This window comes from Pantherophis guttatus, chromosome 3 (genome assembly GCF_059756535.1).
Source record: "Pantherophis guttatus breed Tessera chromosome 3, ASM5975653v1, whole genome shotgun sequence".
Lineage (NCBI taxonomy): Eukaryota > Metazoa > Chordata > Lepidosauria > Squamata > Colubridae > Pantherophis > Pantherophis guttatus.
The window spans coordinates 53,118,809-53,142,121 of record NC_142065.1 but is presented as its reverse complement, the minus strand read 5'-3'; the positions used below and the strand labels follow the sequence as shown (position 1 = coordinate 53,142,121).

Here is a 23,313-nt window from a genome sequence, read left to right as displayed (position 1 = left end):
AGGACAGGTCATCCTAAAAAAAAGTCTGTCTATGTGGTTGCTAAGTGTTGACACTAACTTGATGGCATGTAATCAATCAACAGATAGATGCTGGTCTTGCATAGAGTCGAAAGCACTTTTTCTGAATTACTTTTGAACAATTTTGAAGAATAATTTTGCCTTTTTATTTTCCTGAAATAAAAAAGGAGGTGGCTAAAGCCTTCTGCTCCATTTGTAGCAATGAGAACTTACACATCAATATATATAGGTCATCTTCTTTTGTTTTGTATGCTCCTATTGTATCTGTAGGTATCCGTCAGCTGCAATTGATCCTCCTGAAAGTAGCCTTGTTGTTAGGTGTTCATGTTCACATCGGTGTACAATTTAAGGGGCTCATTCTACCAGTAGTGAACTGTCGTGGACAGGGTAAGAATCTCAATAATACACAGTTCTTCCGAGTATTTGAAGGCAGTGTATCTTACCTAACCTTGTTCTCCATCACTTATACAGCAAATGGATCAGCCTATCCTTCAGACATTTCAACGACTTGCTCCTTGTTATGTTTCTGAAGAACTACTGAAGCATAACTTTTCAGGAGAGCATTTGGGAAAGTATTATCCTACCTATGAATTATGGTGAAGAAGAGAAAAACTGCTGAGATTTATTAAACTATTATTTGTGCTGAGAATTGGCTTTTCTTCATAAATAATAGATTTTCCTGCTGTCTTGTTAAAACTGAATTGCTTTTCTGCTGTATTAAGATAAAATGCAGAGAAGCAATGCAATTGGAACACTTGGGGCTTAAAAGTCTTCAGTTGCACTTGGGCCCAGATATAATTCTAACCAGTGGTGAGTTGCCCCCGGTTCGCACCGGTTCTATAGAACCGGTAGTAAAACCGGCGGGAGGCTCCGCCCACCGACCCCGCCGTCACCAAAACGCTTCTGCGCATGCGCAGAAGAGTGCGAGCAAAGTGAGCGCGAACGCACGGCCCCACTGCGAACTGGTAGTAAAGGTAAGTAGAACCCACCCCTGATTCTATCATTTATCAGATGCTGATAGTACTGTGAAAGGACAAAATGAACTCAGGTTTACAAATGTATACTTGGGATGGTCCCTTGTCGTGGAAATCTTCCATTATTATATTCTGTTTGGTTTAAAGATGTTCAGACTTTGCATATAAATAAAACCAGAAAGAAATCAGCACTGGTTGCTTTTCCCCAATAATTTCTGATCTTTTTGATTACTCATGGCTCTAAAGCGTTAGCCTGTAAAACAGTTCTAGTTTCATGATTTTCCCCTCCTGATATTTTAAACTATAGCTAAAGGTCCCTCTGCGAGCAAAATTGCATCTTTCTAAGCAAATGTGTAGCAATAGCAATAGCACTTAGACTTATATATCGCTTCACAGTGCTTTACAGCTCTCTCTAAGCAGTTTACAGAGTCAGTATATTGCCCCCAACAATCTGGGTCCTCATTTTACCCACTTTGGAAGGGTGGAAGGCTGAGTCAACCTTGAGCCTGATGAGGTTCGAACTGGCAAATTGCAGTCAGCTGGCAGTCAGCAGAAGTAGCCTGCAGTACTGCATTCTATCCACTGTGCCACCACAACTCTGTAAATTAATTTTAATTTGGGACATGAATTCTTAGCAAGGGCCAAGACAGGTTGGACTGTTACTTACTTTTCAGCCAGCCACAGGTCTTTGAGCCAGTAAAATGTGCTTCTGATTTTTTCTATATACACACATGTCTGTGAAAAGGAGTTAATTTGCTGCCATCATGGCCAGAGTCTTGATTTCACCTTTATATTGCAGTCAGTGGATGGAGAGCTGACCTGCAGCCTGGCTCGTCTCCCTTGAGCCAGTATGAGTTTGATGTTCTCATCTCTGCTGGTGGTGGAAGGTTTGTGCCAGAAGGTAAGGTAAGCAGTCATATATGGCCTATCGCTCTTTGCATCCTCTTTTCATAAGTGTTGTGTGAACATTCACAAGTTGATAGATGGACAGAATTGGGGGAACATTATTGAAACAGCTCCAGATTTAGAGACTTCTTAGAGATATTATAATTTCATTATTTGGAAAAACTAATGCTACAGCTGAATCAGAACTCTAGCTTGTAAAAAATAGGTTCAAAGCTGAATGCTTATTGGTACCAAAAACTGAAGGTGAATGATGTAATTTAACTGATATTAGACAGGAGAATTCGGGATATAAAAAAGCCATAGATACCCGTGATTGTGGAGATTTCCCCAAATCTCATTTTTGTCATTGTAAATATTGTTCGGAGCAACATTTTTCCAGCCTTTCAGATGACAAAAGAAACTCCAATATTTGTATTAAACTTTGCATTGGAATATAAAAGTTTATGAAATGGTGACCGTAAATTGAAATTGCCTATTTAAGAGTATCAGTTTTTTTAAATTAAATATAAGTCATGAGGAGTATTATAAACAAACAGTGCCTAAGGAGTAAAACATTAGGCAGCGCATGATTTTAGAGAGAAACTTCAGTTTCTTTTTTTTTAGCATCTCTTCTCAATTTTGCTCAGTTACCCCAGCAGATTCAGTGAAATTTTAAGTAGGAAGATAAAAGAGGTTGTCCAGCTTTGCTTGGTTGTATTTTTTCCTTTCTAGTATCTGTGCTGCACTCGCTCTCGATAGTAGATATCATTTCAAAAGATTCCAAAATACTTATTTATTTATTTATTTATTTATTTATTTATTTATTTATTTGTTTATTTATTTATTTATTTATTTATTGGTTCGATTTATATACCGCCCTTCTCCGGAGACTCAGGGAGGCTTACAATGCGTTCTGTTTCCATCCATAGAAACATAGAAAACTGATAGCAGAAAAAGACCTGGGGGGGTCTATCAATTCTGCCCTTTGAATTGATTAATTAATTAATTTTTAATTCATTTACATTGAGCATTTCCAGTAATGGCCCAAATTTATAATAATTCCTTGCCTGGAATTGTTCATTTTCCACACTTATTTTTTTCAATAGTAAATTGTTCTCTTCTTCCAGATTCTTTTGTTGAATGCTAGCCATAAGAAGCAAACATGAGTCCTTCATACCAGGATGCTTCATCTTCTCTAAAGGCTTCCTCATAATTATATAATCCTCCTATGATGAATCCAGTTTTTAACATCAGTGTATTTTATTGTTATCTATCTTTTGATTCCACTTTGGGGGGGCATGAAGACAATTCATGCATACAATAAGAAAAGGAAGCAATAACAAGGCTTATAAATTGAGGTTGCAAACACCTGAATAACCACTATCTAACATCAAAGGGACGTGGTGGCTCAGTGGCTAAGATGCTGAACTTGTCAATCGAAAGGTCGGCTGTTCAGCGTTTCGAATCCCTACTGCCGCGTAACGGGGTGAGCTCCTGTTACTTGTCCCAGCTTCTGCCAACCTAGCAGTTCGAAAGCATATAAAATGCAAGTAGAAAAATAGGGACCAACTTTGATGGGAAGGTAATAGCATTCCGTGTGTCTTTGGCATTTAGTCATGCTGGCCACATGACCACGGAGACGTCTTTGGAGAGCGCTGGCTCTTCGGCTTTGAAACGGAGATGAGCATCGCCCCCTAGAGTTGGGAATGACTAGCACATATGTCCGAGGGGAACCTTTACCTTTACTAACATCAAAGCAAAGAAACTCTAACTCTTACTCATTGAACTATTTGTAGCCCAGATCTGCTAATCCTAAACAAAATTCTCAGTTACTAGTATTGTATTAAATACTTGCATTAGTATTACAGGTAGTCCTCAACCAGTCAAAACATGATGGTGCTAAAAAAAAAAAAGTGACCTACAATCAGTCTTCACAATTATGACTGTTGCAGCATCCCATGGTCCCATGTTAGTAATTCAAGCCGTTGGCAACCAACAGCTTGAATTGGGTTTACGGCAGTTACAGTGTCCTGGGTTACCTGATCATCATTGGCAATTTTCCCAGGGGGCTTCCAATAAACGGTCAATGGGGAAGCTGGATTTGCTTAATGATTTACAGCACAAAATATCAAAAAATCAGGCAGGGCTCACTTAACAACCACATTGCTTAGCACAGGGTCTGATCCCAGTTGTGGTCGTAAGTCAAGGACTACCTGTTATAGTAAATACAGGAAATGTTTGCTAAAACTGTGTGTAGTTAATTAAATGGTGACCAGAGTAATATTTATAGGGACCGTTTTAAAACCAAAAGGAATTAAGAGAGATTATTCTGGAGGTGCAGGGTCACCAAAAACATTGTACTGTCAGCTGGGTGTCCTTTCGCTACCGAAAATACAGTAACAAAGAAACCTGGATTTATTATATTTTTGATGAATTTGGATACATATAGAGCATGGTTTGCTCTATACGGTTTATGTTGCTCTTTTTGATTCTTACCCTGACCATTTCCTGTATGGTTGACTCCTCTTTCACAGTTGATGGAAGGCTCTCTTTTATGTTTTCTCACAGGCTTTAAGAGGAAGGAGACACGAGGCAAATTGGCTATTGGCATTACCACCAATTTTATAAATAACCATAGCAGAACTGAGGTGGAAGTGGCTGAGATAAGTGGAGTGGCTCGCATATACAACCAGAAGTTCTTCCAAAATCTCTGTAACAAAACAGGTGAGAGTTTACATTTAACTTTTAGCCTGCATGGTTTTTCATCATGCATTGAAATCTGTGGCGTTCCATTGTTTTTAGCAAGCAGAAACCAAGAAGGTGAGTCAGCAAATAGATCAAACTGTTTCTTGTATCTTTTGGAACAGTATTTAGGATCCCTCCATTTTTCCATGAATTTCAATGATGTAAAATAACATATATAACAATATATGTACTTATGTTGTTTGGGAAAACAAGTCAGGTTGGGTTTTTTTAAATCCTATAATTTATGTTGCTCTATATCACATTACAGTGGAATACAGATAGTCCTCGACTTATGACCACAATGGAGCCCAACATTTCTGTTGTTAAGCAAGACAGTTGTTAAATGAGTTTTGCTCCATTCTATGACCTTTCTTGCTGCAGTTGTTAACTGAATCACTGCAATTGTTAAGTTAGTAACATGGTTATTAAGTGAATATGGCTTCCCCATTAACTTTGCTTATTAGAAGATTGCAAAAGGTGATCACATAACCCTAGAACAGTGCAATTGACATGAATACAAGTCAGTTGCCAAGCAGCTGACTTTTGATCACATGACTGTGGGAATGCTGCAACAATCGTAAGTGTGAAAAATGGTCATAAATCACTTTTTTCAGTGCTGCTGTAACTTTAAACATTCACTAAATGAACTGTTGTAAGTCGAGGACTACCTGTGTTTTTGAGGCCAGTTACAAAAGGAAGACATAAATACATATGATCCCACAGGGATTTCCTTATCTCGTTAAGCTACCTGTTTCCTGCAATAGATAGCCAAAAATACAAGGAATTCTGCAATCAGGTTATGAGGACAATAGCCACTCACTATTGTTTACCAGCAATTATACTGAGCTGTAGACTGTGTGGCTGTTGCCCAGTGGCAGCCTTCTCTTTATGAATGTGACTATCTTCCTTTAAACATGTCTATCTATAACTTTCTCCTTGTGTTTGAACAATATCAGGTATTGATTTGGAAAACATCGTCTACTATAAAGATGACACTCACTACTTCGTCATGACAGCCAAGAAGCATAGCTTGTTAAAGAAAGGAGTAATCTTAAATGTATGTATGACAGGGTTTGGAAACCTTTTCAGGGGCCCATTGCATCATTCTGAGTGACGGTGCAGATGCTATGATTGAATTAATATTTTAATAAGTACTCATTTTAAAATTGCCAAAATCCTGTAGTATCTTTGTCATTTTGAAACTTACTTTTAATCATTGGGAGCGGTGGATCCAACGATAAATCATGCCTTATGTTGAACTTGATGACTTTTGAAAGTACATATGAACTGAGTTTTTAGCTAAGATGTATGTCATATAATATTTCACTTAATGCAGAAGAAAAATGTCTTCATAAATCTGAAATCTAAATTCAACATATTTAAGATTTACAGTCCTTGAGGTATAAAAGTGACATGTAGATGTACAACAAAGGCTTCTCCATGCTAGTTCCATGCTAAATTCCCAATCTGCAGATGAACTATTCCAGAAATCTTTAGCTATGTCGAGGTATAGCCACACTCATAGTGCAATGTAATGAAAACTTCACTGTTGGTATAAGTTGGTTCCTTAGATTGCCTTTAATAAATTGCCTTAATAAATGCTTTTGACAATCAGTTGAGATTAAAATTAAATTAAAATTTCTAAATTTTGACAGGGACACAAAAATAAATATTTAATGTATTACGGTAATTGTATTAAATTCATGATGAAACTTGATATCTTGGGAGTTCTAAACATTATGCCTCCTGCTTTTCCCAATTTTGGTTCAACCAATTTTTCTTTCATTTTGCCATTTTTAAAATAGCCCGTTTTTCTATGACTGCAGCAGAGGGAGGTGCTGGAGTAGTCAGATTGTACAGTACGAGATTAAGAGCCACATCTCACTCCAGAGAGTGTAGATTGCTCATCTGAGGCTCTCCAGCAAGTAGGCTCCATACGTAGTAGACCCATTGTCTTAAAGCTGCTTTGTGAATTAAAGCAATAGAATTCATGGCTCTTTAATTATTATGCTATATTATCATAGAATAAAAAAATTATCTATATATTTCTAGGATAAGCTTGACATAGAGAGCTTACTCTCTCCAGAAAATGTGAACCAGCAAGCCCTTCTCGCTTATGCCAAAGAGGCTGCCAACTTCTCCACCAACTACCAGTTGCCCACTTTGCAGTTTGCCCTAAACCATCGCCACCGTCCTGATGTTGACATGTTTGACTTCACCTGCATGAGCCGTGCAGAAAATGCAGCTTTGGTGCGTGACTGCAATGGCGCTAAGCTGCTCATCGGGTTGGTGGGAGACTGCTTGGTGGAGGTAAGTGTGGCCTTAGTATGATCAGAACTAACATCTGGAAGGGCTTCTCCACAATGGGAGAAATGTATATTTCAAACCTATCTGACTGGAACTCCCATTCAGTTGGAGACAGTCTTTCCCAACCTCGTATTAGTTTACAACTTCAGCCCTAATTTGGGAGTTGAAATCCAACACATCTGGAAAGCAGCTGGTTAGGGACAATCAATATGTGTTACTTCAGAATATATAGGCAGAGGAAGTTTGCATTACTGAATGCTCATCTGCTAAGAATTTTCTAGGTTAATTGACAAACCAAGGCCACAGCCAGTTTTCCATTACAAGTTTGCTGTCCCTATTGTTTTATGTAGGGGAGATTTTGCATACTTTTTAATGCAACGATTTCCCGGGAAGGCTTTTTACTTTTTATCAACGGTTGTTCTCCCATTTCTATTATTACTGAAAGTTACTCAAAAGTCATCATATGGAAACATGTAAATAAAGCTGAGCTGCTTGGAAAAAAATCTGCTGAATGTCAGCTGTGTTATAATGGGAACTATTATAAAAAGCTTCTAGCAAGCAGAATGGTTGTTTTTGAAAGGATTATGAAAATCCAGACCAAGCAGAATGCAGGGATTTCCCCCCCCCCCATGCACTTTTCTCAGACATTTCTTCACAAGTGCTTGACATGAGCCATATCATTTGGTGGTTTGTATATAAATATAGTTTTGCTTTTGGACTTTTGAGGCCAGAGTGTCTCCTTTTCCTGGACAGAATGCAGATGATTTTCAATTTTGCATATTTGTTTGTTTGCCTTTACTAGGTAGGTTTAACCCCCAGAGCTTGACTTGCCAGCTAACAAGCTCAATGGGAAGGGGTCCCATGGAAAGCAAGCAGTTCCCAAACTCATACACTGCACAGTGAGATAGTTGTACACTAATTGCAGGATCAAGATTCACACCCAAATCTGATTCTTCCTGCATTTGTCCAGTTTCAAAGTCTTTGAGTCATTGTGAGGTATCCCATGTTGCTGAGCAGCCAGACTGCTTGAACTCTTGTTTGTTTGTTTCTTTTGTTTTGTTTTGTTCTCCAGCCATTCTGGCCCTTGGGCACTGGTGTGGGCAGAGGTTTCTTGGCAGCTTTCGATGCTGCTTGGATGGTAAAAAGATGGGCCTCAGAAATATCCCCACTGGATGTGTTGGCTGAGAGGTGAGCATATTGAGAATGGGTACGGTATTTTCCAGAGTTAGGATTTGAGACGGGAGGGGGGGAAGGAGAAAGGGAGAGAGGAAGAGAGAGCAGGAGAGAGAGAGAAAAGGAGGGAGGGAGGGAGGGAGGGAGGGAGAGTGTGTTTCTTATCCTTGGCAACGTTAAGATACATGGACTTCAACTCCCAGAATTCCCCAGCCATCCATAAAAGGATGTTTAACGGTGGAGTTATTTTGTAATATCATTAGAGGTCACAGTTATTCTGTGCAATTGCGTAGGGGATATTAATTGTCTTCTGTGGCTGTATTATCTATAGCTAAACCATTTTCCAAAATATTTTTTTTAAAGAGCATCTTTGAATGCTGTAAATTTTAACAGGCAGAAAGAATCAAAGAAGAAAGGAAGGAGGATTTTTTTTTTAAAAAAAGAAAACCCTGCTTATCAACTTTTACTTTATATATATATATATATATATATATATATATATATATATATATATATATATATATATACTCAGGTTTTCGCGGGTGTTTGTATGTAGGTCTTTGGTTATTCGGGTCTTCTCCCACGTAAAATTGGAAGTGTCTTGGCGACATTTCGACGAAGTCTCATTCGTCATCTTCAGGCTGGTGTTCTCGGCTCCTGGAAGCACGAAGCCGTATATATATATAGTATATATATAGTAAACAGTAGCTTCTTGTTTCTCTCTCCAGACACAACTATTTGAAAGCTTGCAGCCCTTTGAAGCAAATCATGGGTGTGTTGCTTAGGGGCCTGTGGGATAGACTGATGGGCAGGCAAGGTTAAGGGGCCGTTAAGGGGATGTTAAGAGGACGCTTAAAATTACATGGGGAAAGTTTAAGATTATATGAGGAAAACAAATGAATGTTCCCCAAAACATAGGATAACGTATTGATATTCATAATGGCTGCAAGAGCACACAAAATGAGTTAGGAATGACTCTTGTGAAAAGAAGCAAAGGATAAGGAATATTGCTTGTATAGTTATGCTTGAGTTGCCTCCAGGCTGATTCTGATTTCCAAGTATAAAATATGCCCCTTCATTCATGAACTCAAATGGAATATTTTCCTGCTCAATCCCCATCTAGAGAAAGCATATACCAGCAGCTGTCACAGACTTCACCTGACAACATGAACAAGAACGTTAATCAGTACAGCATTGATCCCACCACACGATACCGAAACATCAACCTTCAGGCAATCAAGACCTCTCAGGTACTTTTGCCACAAGCAGGGATGGAGGAGAAGGTGCAGTTGCTTTGTCTTCCTGATCATTGGCTTTGTAAAGCCCACCTTTCCCTTTGCAACCTGACACAATATAGCAGTTTTGATCACTTTGGCGCTGGTTGCAGCCAGAAACATAATAGAAATATAAAGTGATGTTATTTATGGTGGCAGGACGTCCTCAGTAGTCTTCCCTGCAAGATGTTTTTGCTAGCTGTTCTGACATTTAAGGTTTGGTCAGTTGGATAATGGGTTTTGGTGCATTTTCTGAACAGGGAAGATGAAGGTTTCAGGAGTTGAGTGGATTTGGGAAGTACAGATATTAGCTGGAGTTCTGTTCAGGGTCTAAGTCATGTTGATGATAGCAAATAATAGGTGCCTTTGTTTTCAGGTTCATAAACTATACATTAAGGGAGATATAGAAATGGAGCAGAACAAGAGAAGAAGTCGTGCCAGCCCAGAGTTAGTCTGCAAAGGCAAGTTTGGTAGCTTTCTTCCTAGCTTCCAGCTGCAAGGATCCCATTGTTCCTGCTCATTTTTTTCTTGCTTTAACAAAATGGCATCTGCAGCCATGCAGATTCTTGCATATAAATGGTTGAACTGTAGAATTGGAAATAACCTTGAGATTCATTGGTTCCAGTCTTCCAATTTCCACTTAGTGCAGATTCTGCAATGTAGGATACAGTAACAAATCTGCTAGGTGGCTGTCCAGACTTCCAAATAGATGTGTTTCATCATCAAATATCTGAATCTACTGATATTTGCTTTCTTGCCACTGCTATCTCTAGTACTTTTTAATCTGCCTTATCATCCTGCTTGCAGTTTCTTCCTTAGGACTTGCAACTAGGTAGAATAGTTTTGGGTGTATGTTGCTTTAGGGGAATATCATGTGAATGTAGATAATTTTTGTATATACTTTTGTTGGCTTTCCTATAGGCAAGTTGCACAGATCTTCACCTGACTAGTTGAACCACTGTTCTATACATTACAATAACAATACAGTCATACAGTAACCTACTCAGGGGTATCAGTTACATAAACATTGTATGATTTCTGCTAATAACTATAGTGGTTTGCTTTTCAACAGCCATTAACAAAAGAAGAAAAATGTTGGTATGCTGAGAAGCTTTTCCTTTATAAATTGGATGAATGAAGGAATGAATAAAATTTGTATCTGAAGACATACTGGGAATTGGAACACTCTTATAAGTAAATATCAATTCTCTTTTTCTCTCTGCAATACCATACTCCTACTCCAGATACCAGTAGAGCCTATGAGGAGCTTCTTAATTGGTGTCAATCAAACACTGCCAGTTACCATGGCATCAAGGTGGAAGACTTCACACACTCCTGGAAAAGTGGATTGGCTCTTTGTGCCCTCATACATCACTTTCGCCCAGATCTTCTGTGAGTTTCCTTTGTGGGAAAGCTGAAGGGACAGAATATCTACTAATATTGGGGAAGGCTAAAATGGGCTGGAATAAAGCTTTCTTTTAAATATATTCAAACATGGGAGTTAGATCACTTTATACACTTAAGTTTTCACATGTACGTTCATTTTCGCTACCATCTCTCTTTAATTACCTGCCAGAAGCATTTTTAGGGATCCCACACACACACAAATAGATGTTGGACTAAATGATCTATAAGAATCCTTCATAGAGTCTATGATTCTAAAACTTTAGTTCTCCAAGCATTAATCTAGTTGTTTAAGCATTTGGCCATTACTGTAGATACTGTATGTATGAGGTGATGTGCCGTTATGAATGTGACCTCTTGTGGGGTTTCAACTATGAGAGTTTATTCATTTATACAACTTTATACTGCAGTCAGCAACTGCTGAATGTGTATGTAAGAATCAGGCTCAGACGCTCTGTACACGATCCAATGAACTAGTTGCCTTAAATAATTTCCATTCCCTACTGATTTTTCTCAGTTCTGGGAAGTTCAATACAGATTTGTACCAACTTTTTGTTTTTCTTTTACATTGGATTTCTAGGTTCACAATTTCCTATTGCTGCTATTCCAATCCAGATTTAGTTATTTTTAGAATGTGGAATCATAGGACTAAAAAGAGTCTCGGTGGTCTTCAAGACCCCTGCTCAAGGTCCTGGTCAAATGGTTGTCCAGTCCATTTTTGAAAACCTGCAGCAATGGAGCACCCACAACTCTAGGAGGCAAGCTATTCCACCGATTAATTGTTTTCACCATCAGGAAATTTTTCCTTAGTTCTAGGTTGGATCTCTTTTTGAAAAGCTTCCACCCTTTACTTCTTTTTAATTTGTAAAAGGTTTTCTCCTAAAAGACTTTACAAAACCAAATGCCTTGGGTAATTTTTTTTTAGCTAGAGATTTAGAATTTACAAAATTTATCATACGTGAGGGATAACTAGGCCATGTACGGACAAATTTAGACTGTGAGTAACTTTTGCTTTGATAACTAAAAGCTACTATGTCCGAGCTTCTTCCCTAGAATAAAATTTATTTCATAAAATACTGCTTATTAAAGTCAAAGTAGATACAAAAGTGATCTTAGGTACAAAATGTGGACATAAACTTTAATATAGGCAATTATTTATTTGTATCGCAAAGATGTTTTTTTTCCTCTCCAAATGTTTCTCTGTTGCAGGGAGATGATGGGATTAATAACTGAAGAGCCTGAGACTTCAAAGGAAACAGTCCCTTCTCAACCTGTCTGCCAGATCTTGATAGGATGACTACAGCATTTCTATCACCATATTTGGTACTGAAATGACTGTAGCCATCAACTTTTCCTTTTCATCTGGCCATAATTCTGTTACAGGAAGGAGGGCTGGTTGGTGTTCAGTTATTGAAACCTATCCTACATAGCTAAGGAGAAAGAAAAAAAAAAGCAGTTTCCAAGATTCCTTGCTGGTGTGTGGCCCACTCATCACACAGGTTATTAGGAGCTAGCAATAACTGTAGAAGCATTTCTAAAGAAACCTTTACAGGTTTACAATATTTGCAGACGTCTTTTTCTAGTTAAAATCATCGGTTGACTTTATTTAGAGCAGTATCTTGTGTGGTTAAAACAAAGGTTCACAGAAAGGCACATCTGTTTAAAACAAATCACTTTTTTCCACCCAGGTTTATGATATAAAGGAGGACCAGATTGTTAGGGGGGAATATGCTATTTAGTATACTGTCTTTGGTGTAAGCCGCCCAGAGTCCTCGGAGAGTGGGCGGCATAGAAATATGACAAATAAATAAATAAATAAATGAATGAATGAATGAATGAATGAATGAATGAATGAATGAATGAATGAATGAATAAATAAATGAGGCAATCAGGAATGAATTATGCTTCCTTTTTCTCTCTTCAACGGAGTCCGCAGAAATGGAATATTGATGGAGAAAACATCCTGATTATGAAAACATAATCTTTTACAGCTGGGCTGAGATTAGTCATTGTTATTTTGTTTCTTCCAACTGTAGGGACTTCGATTCATTGGACCCAAATGACCCTATTGGGAACAACCAACTGGCTTTAGATGTGGCTGAGCAGGAGCTAGGCATTTCTCCTGTCCTCTCCAGCACTGAAATGGCTTCGCTGTCTGATGATGAACAGCTTGGCTTGATCACTTATTTGAGCCAATTTTATGATGCTTTCAGGACTGCTCCAGGTAGAATGCCCCCAAAGAATCCGGTTCTGAGTGCAGCCAATGAATATTTAGCATAGGCAATTTGGTAAACCTTTGCAGAGAACTGACCCTTCTCTTAGATAACGGCTTGCAATGCGCACTAGATCGGAATGACCAGGGCTAGATCAAAATAGAAACCTATATATAATCCAGCATCCTTCCCCTTCCTCAATGATCAATCAGATTTTTATGGGGGCATCACATGTTAGACATGTCATTTTTCCCCACTGTGCTATTATAACAGCTACCATTGAAAATTGCATATCCTGATCTTGGAAATAACACCCAACTATCCTAACTGGTAGCCATTGGTGGCCTCATCCTCCATGAATTTGTCTAGTACCTTTTTAAGTCCTAGTTGGTGGCCATTACCATACTGTGTTGTTGTGAATTCCACAGTAGTTGAGGGACCAGTATTATTGGAAGGTCAGATAAAATAACAATGGAAGTTTACAACGGTTCATTCATTGAATCTCTGGTCCTAGGCCTGTTATCTTCATGTTGCCCCTACAGTAGAAATAGAGACATTCTCATTTAGAGTACTCTCCACTTTAATAGGTTTAATAATGAAACTATATCCCTCAAGCTTGATTCAGTACCAAAAAGTACAATATTCTCTCTTGTAGAATGGAAGGAGAAAACAGAGAAACCTATTGTCCCACCTGGCACCAAAAGCGCTATTCTCTTTCTTAGCAAGCTACAGAAGACTTTATCTCTCTCACGTAAACGGAACTTGGTAAGTCTTTCACAGCAGAGATTGCAAGATTGTAACCAAACTTTCCCAGTTTCTTCTATTCCTGCCATTTTATTAGGGATTAGGAGCATGGGGGTTTAAGTATGTTCTGGAAGAGTCCTGAACCTTCTCTCTTTATTGACATTTCAAAGATACAACTTTTGATTGTAGGAAAAGTCTACCTGGGATGCAGAATCCAAGAAGTTAAAGCAAGAGGCTGGGGTAAGTTCTCCCATCATTGTGTTTGTTTCATTTTTTAGTATCATTCTTCTTGAAAAGAGATAAGATTAGTAGAACAGTAAATATTTAGAGTCATTAGGTAAACTATTTATGTGTATATTTATATCCTGCCATTCATGGGGGTATGCATAGGAGTCCCTCTTCCCCACAGAAATGTTTTTTCCCCACAACAGGAAATTTATGAGATAAAAATTATATTATGTTTGGTCACATAGCCAGATATTAGCATTTAGCATTTTTAGCCACCTTCCCAAGGACCTGTATTTAAATCACATCTTTGTTTTGTACAACTCAAGGAAGAATACATAATGCTTCTGACTCCTATTATCCCCACCACAATGCTTCTGTGAGGTGAATTGGACTGAGAAAGAAGGATTGGTCCCAAATAAGTGAGCCATGGAGTGACTGTCCATGGTTGAGGGAGGGCCTGAACTTTGGTTTCTCTGGACCTAGTTTAGAGCCTTAACCACTACGGCATGCTGATTCTACCCTAAAATCAGTCAGCCAGAATAGGGATGGTGAATCTATGGCCCTGTCATGTCGATTCACATTATTTCTAGTTGGAATGATCTGGGTTCATGGAATTGACATCCAACATATTGAACTAAGTTTATTTCATTTGTGGTTATTTCTGTGTGAAAGGGGTTATGCTGTCAGTTGTGCAATCACCTTTCAACAATCCTTCATAATCAGCTGTAGAATTTATCATAGGGAAGGATATTGTGATTGCATGTAAATTTTGTTACAATCTATCCTGAAAATCCTTCTGATGTTTGGTTTTAAGTAATATATCAGATCTAGAATAGAGAAGGAAGGAAGGAAGGAAGGATGGCTTCTGTTATAAGCCAATGATGGAATAAATATTCCTAGCAGATAATTTATGGAAAACATAATTCCTTGTCGTATAAATCATTGTAGTAAATGGTATGAGTTTTCTGACTTTGGAGCACAAAGATGGAAACCCCAGTACAAATAATTTATGAACTACAGCTTTTGTGTGACTAATATTTTGAACCCTGCATTCAAATTCTAATCCCAGTGGTTAAGCTCCACCTGTAAAAATTGGAATTCAAATGTCATTTGACAAATTCCATCCTCCAGCTTGCTGGTCACTCAACTCCAAATTAATTTGGCAAAAGCAGTAAGAGATTCATTTTCAAAACTCAATTGAGACTTGTTCAATTCATTTCCCTACACAAAACTATTACAGTAAAATTTTGGCTTGTGGGAAATTCTTGTGGATGAGATGTGCCTATGTGATTGCACAGAACAGCTGCCAAAAGTTTGGATGGTACCCAAACTATTAGTTTTTCCACCAGAGGTCAAGACACTTGTTTCCATGTTTAGCAAGAGGCTTTCTGAAACAGCTGTTGAGCCAGGTGATGAGGAAGAAGCTGGATTAATCAAACAATGAATGGAGTTGCTATTACATCCCACTACATGCTGTCAGGAAGCTCAACAGCATTGTTCAGGTTCAGACATTCCCAGGAAAGGATTACCTTGATGGAAGTTTCAGGGGATCTTTAATGGATCTGTCTCCCTAAGGATTTTGTTGCCTTATTTTGAGCTAAATTACTGGAGTTTAACATATAAGGCTGTCTGAAATATGTCTTTACCCCATAAATCTGACCATAGGTTCATCTAATCTGGAATTGCTATAGTGACTGATAGCAGCCTTTTAGGATTTTCAGACATTGTTATTTTTTCAGTCCTTTCCATAAATGCTAGGAATTAAATGTGGGACTTCCTTCAGATTTCACTCTTCCTTATCACATTCAAAATGAGAAAGCTTATGGTTAACTGTCAGATTAAAAAATCCAAAGGACATTTCTCTCTCATACACACCTCTATCAGATACTTTTATAATTGGCATCCTTTACTAAGTGTTTACTTGGAGAACAGTTGAACTATGACCTCTGTCCTCTGGATAACAGCACTGGGGTTTCTGGGTGGTAGACAGAGCAACTATTGTACTTTTCATATTGTTAGCACCCGAGTTGTTCACTTTGCAACTCATTGCAACTACCCATTTTGCACATTGCTCTGGCTTCTACCATCTCTTACACCCAATTGATTGCCACACCCTCATTCTTTGTTGGTTTTCTGACCTGGGTGATCCATGAATCCTGATAGCACAGATCAGCACTGACCTGATCTGAGGAGGGAGTCTGCTTGAGGTTTAAGACTGCTCAGAATTCATGGCTCTAAGGGAAACTATTGATCTTCTGATAGACTTCGCCTGTCTCTCCGATGAGGAGCAGTGATGCCTGCTATTTCTGTGGAGATCACGTCTACATCCTGGAGCGGGTCAGTGCTGAAGGGCGCTTCTTCCATCGAGGTTGTTTCAAATGCCATTACTGCAAAATAACATTGCGACTAGGAGATTTTGTCTTCAATGAAGATGATGGTAAGTACACTGTGCACTGAGCTTGAGTTGAGAGCTTATTGTAAGTGCCTGAACTAGCTATCCTTGCTTAGGCTAAGCTACAGAACGTTTCAAAACATCTGGCTTTTCTTCCTCCTACCAAAGACCTTCTGGGGTTCTTCACAGGAAGGGAGAAAGGAGAAAGGGAGGGAGGGAGAAAGAAAGAAAGAAAGAGAGAGAGAGAGAGAGAAGAAAGAAAGAGACAAAGAAAGATAGAGAAAGAGAAAGAAAAAGGAAGGGAGAGAGAGAGAGAATGCAGGTATCTCTTAACAGAGGCTTGAACTTGCCTGAAATTAGATCAAGCCCTACATCACTTAACCCAATATATCAGATTAATTGTTATTGAATTATTTTTGGTATATATACTACATTCTCTTGTGTAATTTAGTTATAGTGTAAAACTAGTCTATTATGTCTCAAAATAAAAGGGAGATCAAAAATCCAATTAGTGCCATGTAAATTCTGGAATCCCCAAAGACCTTTCCCATTGTATTTATTAAACAAATTTATATAGCTACCCAACTCATATACAGTGACTTTATCACTTTAGTGTTCCTTTCATGTAGTTCTCAATGTGTCAATCTCCTTGCTACTCTATTTCCTCCACCAAAATTTTATTATAAATAGTATTACCACACATTACAGCTCTAATTTTGTGTATTTGTGCCAGTAATTTTCAGAAAAAGATTTATTCCTCTCTTACATAGTTATTTAGAAGTAGCTTCATATGTCAGTTTACTTTTACCATTAAAAAATGTTTTGTTGCATTATATGACTGCAAAAGCCTTTTAGCAGTTTTATGTAACAGGAAATATCCAGTAACAATTTTGAAAGTAGTTGTCATAGCCACAAACACCCTTCCCCCCAAAAAGACAGAGAAAGAGAGAAAGAAAGAGGAAGGAAGGGAGAGAGAGAGAAAAAACCTGTGTTATTATTTTTAATTGTTCCATTATTTATCATGTGTTAATATTTTACACTGTCCCTACACCTAGAATGATTTTACTGCCTTTCTTTTGCCCAGAGCTACCACATATTTTTCAGGGATTTACATGCATTCAATGTCTATAGTCCAGAGCATAAATATGTATGTGTTTATTTTGTACATCAGGTTGCATAAGTCCATCTTAATATGCTATTCCTGGTATGTGATGTTTTGTATACATACAGAGAAAGAAGCACTCTTGTGATTTTTGACTTTTACGCTTGCTGTCAAACATCAGCCATAATACTAATTACTGTTTTGAACAATATGCACGATTGGCTATTTTATATGTGAAATTATGACTGAAATATTTCTGCACCTATATTAGTTCTCACTGTCAGGAAGTTTGTCCTTAGTTTTAGGAGAAAAATTAACTTCTCTCTTTGTTCAGTTTCCATCCATTGCTTCTTGTTTTGCTTTCTGGTGCTTTGGAAAATACATTGCCTATACATTCTTTCTGGCAGCCCCTTAAAAACCTGTTGCCTATCACACTCTTGGGCAAAGCATGTGAGCCATTTCTTCCTTTCAGTGGTCCATGAAAGTACATCTATAGTATGTAGATAATAAAGTTGAAAAAAGGTGAACAACATTTTTACAGAACTATAGATACATTGAGGCTGTATGTGACAAGGAATGGCTGGGAGGGGAGGGGCCAGGCAAGGGATCCCTTGATGTTAGTGACATTGAGTTGGCCATGCCCACCCAATCACATGACCACGAAGCCACTCCCACTGTCACATGACCAAGCCATGCCCACAAAACCAGTAGTAAAAAATTTTAGAACCCATCCCTGGTGTGTGTGTGTATTAAATAATTGATTGAAAAGGGATAATGTTGATTATTTTTCATGAATGATATATGTAATCAAATCAAAATTAATCCTTTGGCGTGTTATCCTTGCTACCCTTCTCAAAGGCCAAGTGTGCCCCTCAGGCTGGAAAATACACACCCTTGTTTCAGATTCTGCCATTGCCACATCCTTCTTTTATTTAATCCTGAAGATTCAATCTGCACTCCAATAGCATTTCTGGTTGGGCCAAATGAACTGCGGTCACATACTAACCTGATTGTTTCTTCCTAGGTAACTTCTATTGCACGTTGCATTCCTCGGTCTCATCAGACATGACTACCCCCAGCAAAGCTTCCTTCAAAGAAGCATATGAGGTAGGTAGGATGGCTGCCTTTTCAGAATCTGGCTGAGTGTTAGAGCAGAGCAGGAACAAGTGGATAATCTTGAAAGTATTGGAGTATGTGAGAAGGATCTTTTATGTGGTTTTGAGTTAGGGATGACCAATGTTTTGTTCAGATTGCTGACAGTCCTGAGGCATGTGGATTGACAAAACAAAGTGCTTTAGAACAATATCTTTAGCCATGCAATGGAAAATATGATATAATATAAGCAGGTATACAGTACGTCATTTGCATCTTGGGCAACACAAACCTAATTTCCCACGTATTCTGAACAAAATCTCAGTTGGGAGTCACTGACCAGGAAATTGATTGTGTGTGTGGGTAGCAAAGTAAAACTGATGATTTGGGGGTGTGGCTATGCAAAAAAAAAAAAAAGGAATCCTGTAAGAAAAAAATCAAAAACAAATTAGCTGGCATCATAATCCCTTTACAAAAATCTACTATACTTCTGAACATTGTGTCTCTCCCTCCCACCTGCCAAAAGAAATGATTGTGTTTGAACACCACTGTAAGAGTTGAATGTTAATTTATTGTGACAAGCAGTCTGCGGCTGGTACTGCTTGTTTGCCAATGCTTGGTTCCACTTTCTTATGGGTGTGATTAAACAAACTTGAACAGCAAACATAACATTATATAAAAACTGTGAACAGTGGCTTTGCTTCCTAAGCCGGAATCAATGCAAGAACAAAATGTAGCATATGATTCTCATCTGTAAAAACAAACCATACTTCTTTATTTGCATGCAGAGTTGAATCCTGTTTTGCAAGACGCTGCTCCTACTTTCATTCAGAGCTGAGAGGGAACAATTATAACACTGCTTTCTCTTTCTCTGTAAAAGGTGCAAGAAAGAACAATCAGAATGATAAGAAACTGGCTTCAAATGCAGAGTTTTTATATTTTTAAATAATTTTTATTTATTTTATTGAATAATTTTTAACAAAGTAAATAGCCTAAAAGAAAATAAAGATAATAAAGAAAAATAATAAAAAGTGTGTGTATGGGAGAAGGGGAGAATAGAATTGGAAATGAAAAAGATTAGTAAAGAAGCAGCTTCTGATCTGGGTAGCAGTTATAAATATATTTATATTTTGCCTTCTCTCTCTCTCTAATGTTACATCATAATACTCTTCTTTTCATAAGCCCCCCTTTCTAATCTACAAACTGATAAATCACAAATTATTTTTTTCTCTTTTTTCAGCAAAAAAAGTCTATGGGGAGTTCCCAGTACTGATAAATCTAATTGTTAATGTTTCTCTAATCAAAACAAATTAATTTTGCTATGTTAGTTCTGCAATGTTCACAAACCCCATTTCTCCATTGTGGGTGTTTCAGAGTCTTTCCATTTTTTGCATATAATAGTCTCATAGCAATAATCGTTTATCAAAATAATTTTCCATGGCTATTTTTAATTGGCTATCCATTAATCCCAGCCAGAAAAGTTCCAGTTTCAATTAAATGTTGATCTTTCTTTGTATCATTATATGTATTTGAACCCAGAAATTTGGGACTTGAGGTTTAAGAGGTTGAGGCTTGAGGTTTTATCATTCCCATCAGGGATGATAGAAATGATACTTCATGATGTCCATATTTCCAACATAAATTTGAAGTAACTTTATACATTCAGACAAGTTTTCTGGAGTCATACACCAATGGATATATCATTTTATAAACAGTCACTTTTAGATTATAACATAATGTAAATTTCAATCCTTTTAAGAATATAACTTCCTACTGTTCCATCAGTATGTTATGTCCAGTTTTATCAGGCATCATTAGTCTATTTTTTCATTTGTTCTTTTTGTGTTACAAATGTCAGTAAAAGTTTATACTATACATTTTGGGAGTTACATATTCATCATTTGTAAATAGTTCAATTTCGAATTCTTTCATCTGCTGTTCAATTCCAAATGTTCTATTATCTACCATAAATCTTTCTCTTAATTGTGCATACAAAAGCCATTGAAAACTCAATTCCTCTGCAGTCACTTTCTCTCTTGATTTCATTTTATATTCTCCATGTTCCTGTTCTAACAACTCTCGATAGGTTAACCATTTTTCTTTATGTACTGTTTTTTTCCTATAAAATGCTTCTTGTGCTGAGACTCATAAAGGAATTTTCAGGCACAATCTGAATTTATATCTGTTTCATATTCTCAGTATGGTACTTCTAATATAATTAATATCCTTAGTTTTATTGTACCGTAGAAAACCATAACATCTGAACATCAGATTGTGCACTTCTTACTCTAAAATTTGTTTATTTCTCAACAAAACCTACACTTTTATCCAAACTAAGCAGCAAGCTGCGAAATACAATTTCAGATCAGGCAGTTCCAATCTTCATTTCTTTTCATCTTGGACGTATTTTATGTTTAATTTTTGTTGTGGGGGAGGTGTTTCTTAGATATATCTTTCTGCCATTGTTGCTAGCGCCTATAAATTTTCAATAAATTTGATCACTGGCTGATTCTGGTCATGTAAGATAGGAAATGCTTTGTGTAGGATATGATCAAGTCTTTGAGCGCTGTACCACAGTGGTTATAACAAAAAGAGATTAACAGATGCCTGGAAATTAATGTTCTCAGTGGTTTTATTTATCATGATGTATGTTGTTTATCATATTATTTATTTCTATTTTTTTATTAGCAATAGTCTTGGAAGTAGTGTGTCTCTCCATATTATTTCTTTGAGTTATACCTCCCTTTAATTCAGGAGCCTCAAACAGCATCAATAACACTCCCTCCTTCTATTTTTCCATATGGCATTAACTCTGGATCAAGAAGAATGACCACGCTTTCCTCAGGCCTAGGTCAACATCTACATCACAATCCCACAGTTACTTTAATTGTTGGATACATGCAGATACTGTTGCATTAATGGGCAGTGGTATCTTATAGGCTTTCTATTCAGAGCCTGCTTGACTACGTTGAGAACAGAATATCAATTTGATAGACTCTTCAGATGTTTTCATATACTTGCAACTCGTTTGCAAACTTGTTGTGGTTTGTTTCTGCAGGATTCATCCTATCTGGACAGTCCACCAGACAAAAACATTTTAGACGTGACTACCGAAGAAGAGAGGATGGTAAAAAATCCACACTGGCAAAGCCTGGATGAGATTATGTCTCCCTTTGTAGATCAGCTGCCAGAACGTCAGGCTGAACAACTTCAGAAACAAGGTAGTGAAGGCCCCAGCCTATTCCCATCAGAAAAGGAAGGTGCCAATACAATAAACTCCTCACGGCGTCCACATCGACTGTTTTCTCTTGTGGGAGATGAGAAGCCGAGTGACTCTGTTCTCAAGGCTGATTCAGCTTTTCAGATTGATGGAAGTAGAAGATCACCTGAAAATATGGCACAGGACCAAACAATTCGGAGTGGTCACTCTAAGGGAGAGCCTTGTCTAAATCTCCTTTCACGAGGACCAGGTCTTACTAGTCCTGGAGAAGGTTCAAACCCCACACTAGAACAAATGGAAAGTGAAATCATCCACAAGAAGAAGATTTGTTTGTCAGACTTGGAAAAGCTTGAATTATCCAGGCTGAGTCCAATTTCAAACCCGCTTGATGTTTCATATACAGGGCTGGAAGAATCCAGCTTCAGCAGAGAATCAGGTTATTTTCCTTGCTTATTTCTTTTTATTATATCTCATAATTTTCCAAACAGATGATAAAAGGGAGAAGGAGTAAAGACAAAAGAGAATGAATGAAAATCAGATGTCTGTGATTTACATCCTCTCCTCTCCTCTCCCCCCCCCCCGCCCTGTTTTGTGTGGAATTTTCCATAATGCAAGACAATTTTTGTCATGGTATTCAACCTATGGAACATTTCTTTTCTTTGCTGCCATTTAAAAAGATTATGAACTGTGTTCCTTGCAAACAAAAAGGTCCCTCATCATTAACCACAGAAAGTTGTTTTCTAGCTCTTTTCCATGACATTGGATCTCTTTGAAAATTACAATAGGCATTGATGTTTGAGGCAGTTTCCAGTTTGCCCATATCAGTTCAAGCAGCTTGCCACGCTCTTTTCTTCACTCTTTGATTTATTTATTTATTTTTTATTATGCAATTTTCCCATTTCCTGCATCCTGCAGCATCTCTTTACCCACTTCATGCTTGGAGCTTCTCAGAAAACCAAGGTGCCGGTTGAGAGGAGGCTGTTCAGGATCAATCCTGGCCAGTGATGTGATTGCCTCTGCATTCCAGACTGGTGAAATCCTCTAGCATTGACTAGAAATTTTCCAGATCCATCAGGTGCCTGAATGAGCCATGTTAATTGGCCTTTCATCCCTGTGAAAGCTATGGGTATAGTTAACCCTATGATCAGCAGGAACAGACTTGTCCAGAACTAGTTGGGCTTTCATCAGTTCTGAGATACAATCCAGATCTAATGTATGACTAACAGGGGTTAGTCATACATTAAGGGTTATAGGCCAGGAATGACCTGGGACAATTTCAGGGTGCTCATGTACTCCTAAACTGCCTCCAAGATTAAAATCACTTGGCACCACAATCTGGGTGATTCCAAACCAACCACAGCAAATGGAATCAAGCTGTCACACAATGGAAATGGGAAGAGGTGCAGTCATGCAGCTGGGAAGACAGTACAACTGCAGCATCTCCCGCTGTTCTTTTTAGCCCAGCCTTTCAAACATAGCCTCATGGATGGATTTCAATGGGGAGGGTGTGTGGGTCTCGGTGGCATATCTACTCATTCTCAA

The 23,313-nt window shown here is 38.0% G+C and overlaps 2 protein-coding genes across 4 annotated transcripts in view; one reads left to right on the top strand and one right to left on the bottom strand.

The window, feature by feature from the left end:
- The window catches only part of MICAL1 (microtubule associated monooxygenase, calponin and LIM domain containing 1), a 45,544-nt gene that overhangs the window by 14,644 nt on the left and 7,587 nt on the right, over window positions 1-23,313 (top strand). Inside the window, exons 4-18 of the mRNA XM_034414720.2 lie at window positions 289-405; window positions 1,792-1,893; window positions 4,446-4,601; window positions 5,579-5,679; window positions 6,675-6,932; window positions 8,002-8,117; window positions 9,226-9,352; window positions 9,753-9,837; window positions 10,621-10,768; window positions 12,817-13,004; window positions 13,649-13,758; window positions 13,927-13,977; window positions 16,228-16,402; window positions 18,484-18,566; window positions 21,610-22,207. Coding sequence (XP_034270611.2) covers window positions 289-405; window positions 1,792-1,893; window positions 4,446-4,601; window positions 5,579-5,679; window positions 6,675-6,932; window positions 8,002-8,117; window positions 9,226-9,352; window positions 9,753-9,837; window positions 10,621-10,768; window positions 12,817-13,004; window positions 13,649-13,758; window positions 13,927-13,977; window positions 16,228-16,402; window positions 18,484-18,566; window positions 21,610-22,207 — 2,415 coding nt within the window. The remainder of the gene's footprint in view (window positions 1-288; window positions 406-1,791; window positions 1,894-4,445; window positions 4,602-5,578; window positions 5,680-6,674; window positions 6,933-8,001; window positions 8,118-9,225; window positions 9,353-9,752; window positions 9,838-10,620; window positions 10,769-12,816; window positions 13,005-13,648; window positions 13,759-13,926; window positions 13,978-16,227; window positions 16,403-18,483; window positions 18,567-21,609; window positions 22,208-23,313) is intronic.
- SMPD2 (sphingomyelin phosphodiesterase 2) overlaps window positions 19,103-23,313 on the bottom strand; it is a 30,301-nt gene continuing 26,090 nt past the window's right edge. For all 3 annotated transcript variants that reach the window (XM_034414726.2, XM_087889589.1, XM_087889592.1), the window contains exon 12: window positions 19,103-19,422. In XM_034414726.2, coding sequence (XP_034270617.1) covers window positions 19,380-19,422 — 43 coding nt within the window. In that variant the 3' untranslated portion in view covers window positions 19,103-19,379. The remainder of the gene's footprint in view (window positions 19,423-23,313) is intronic.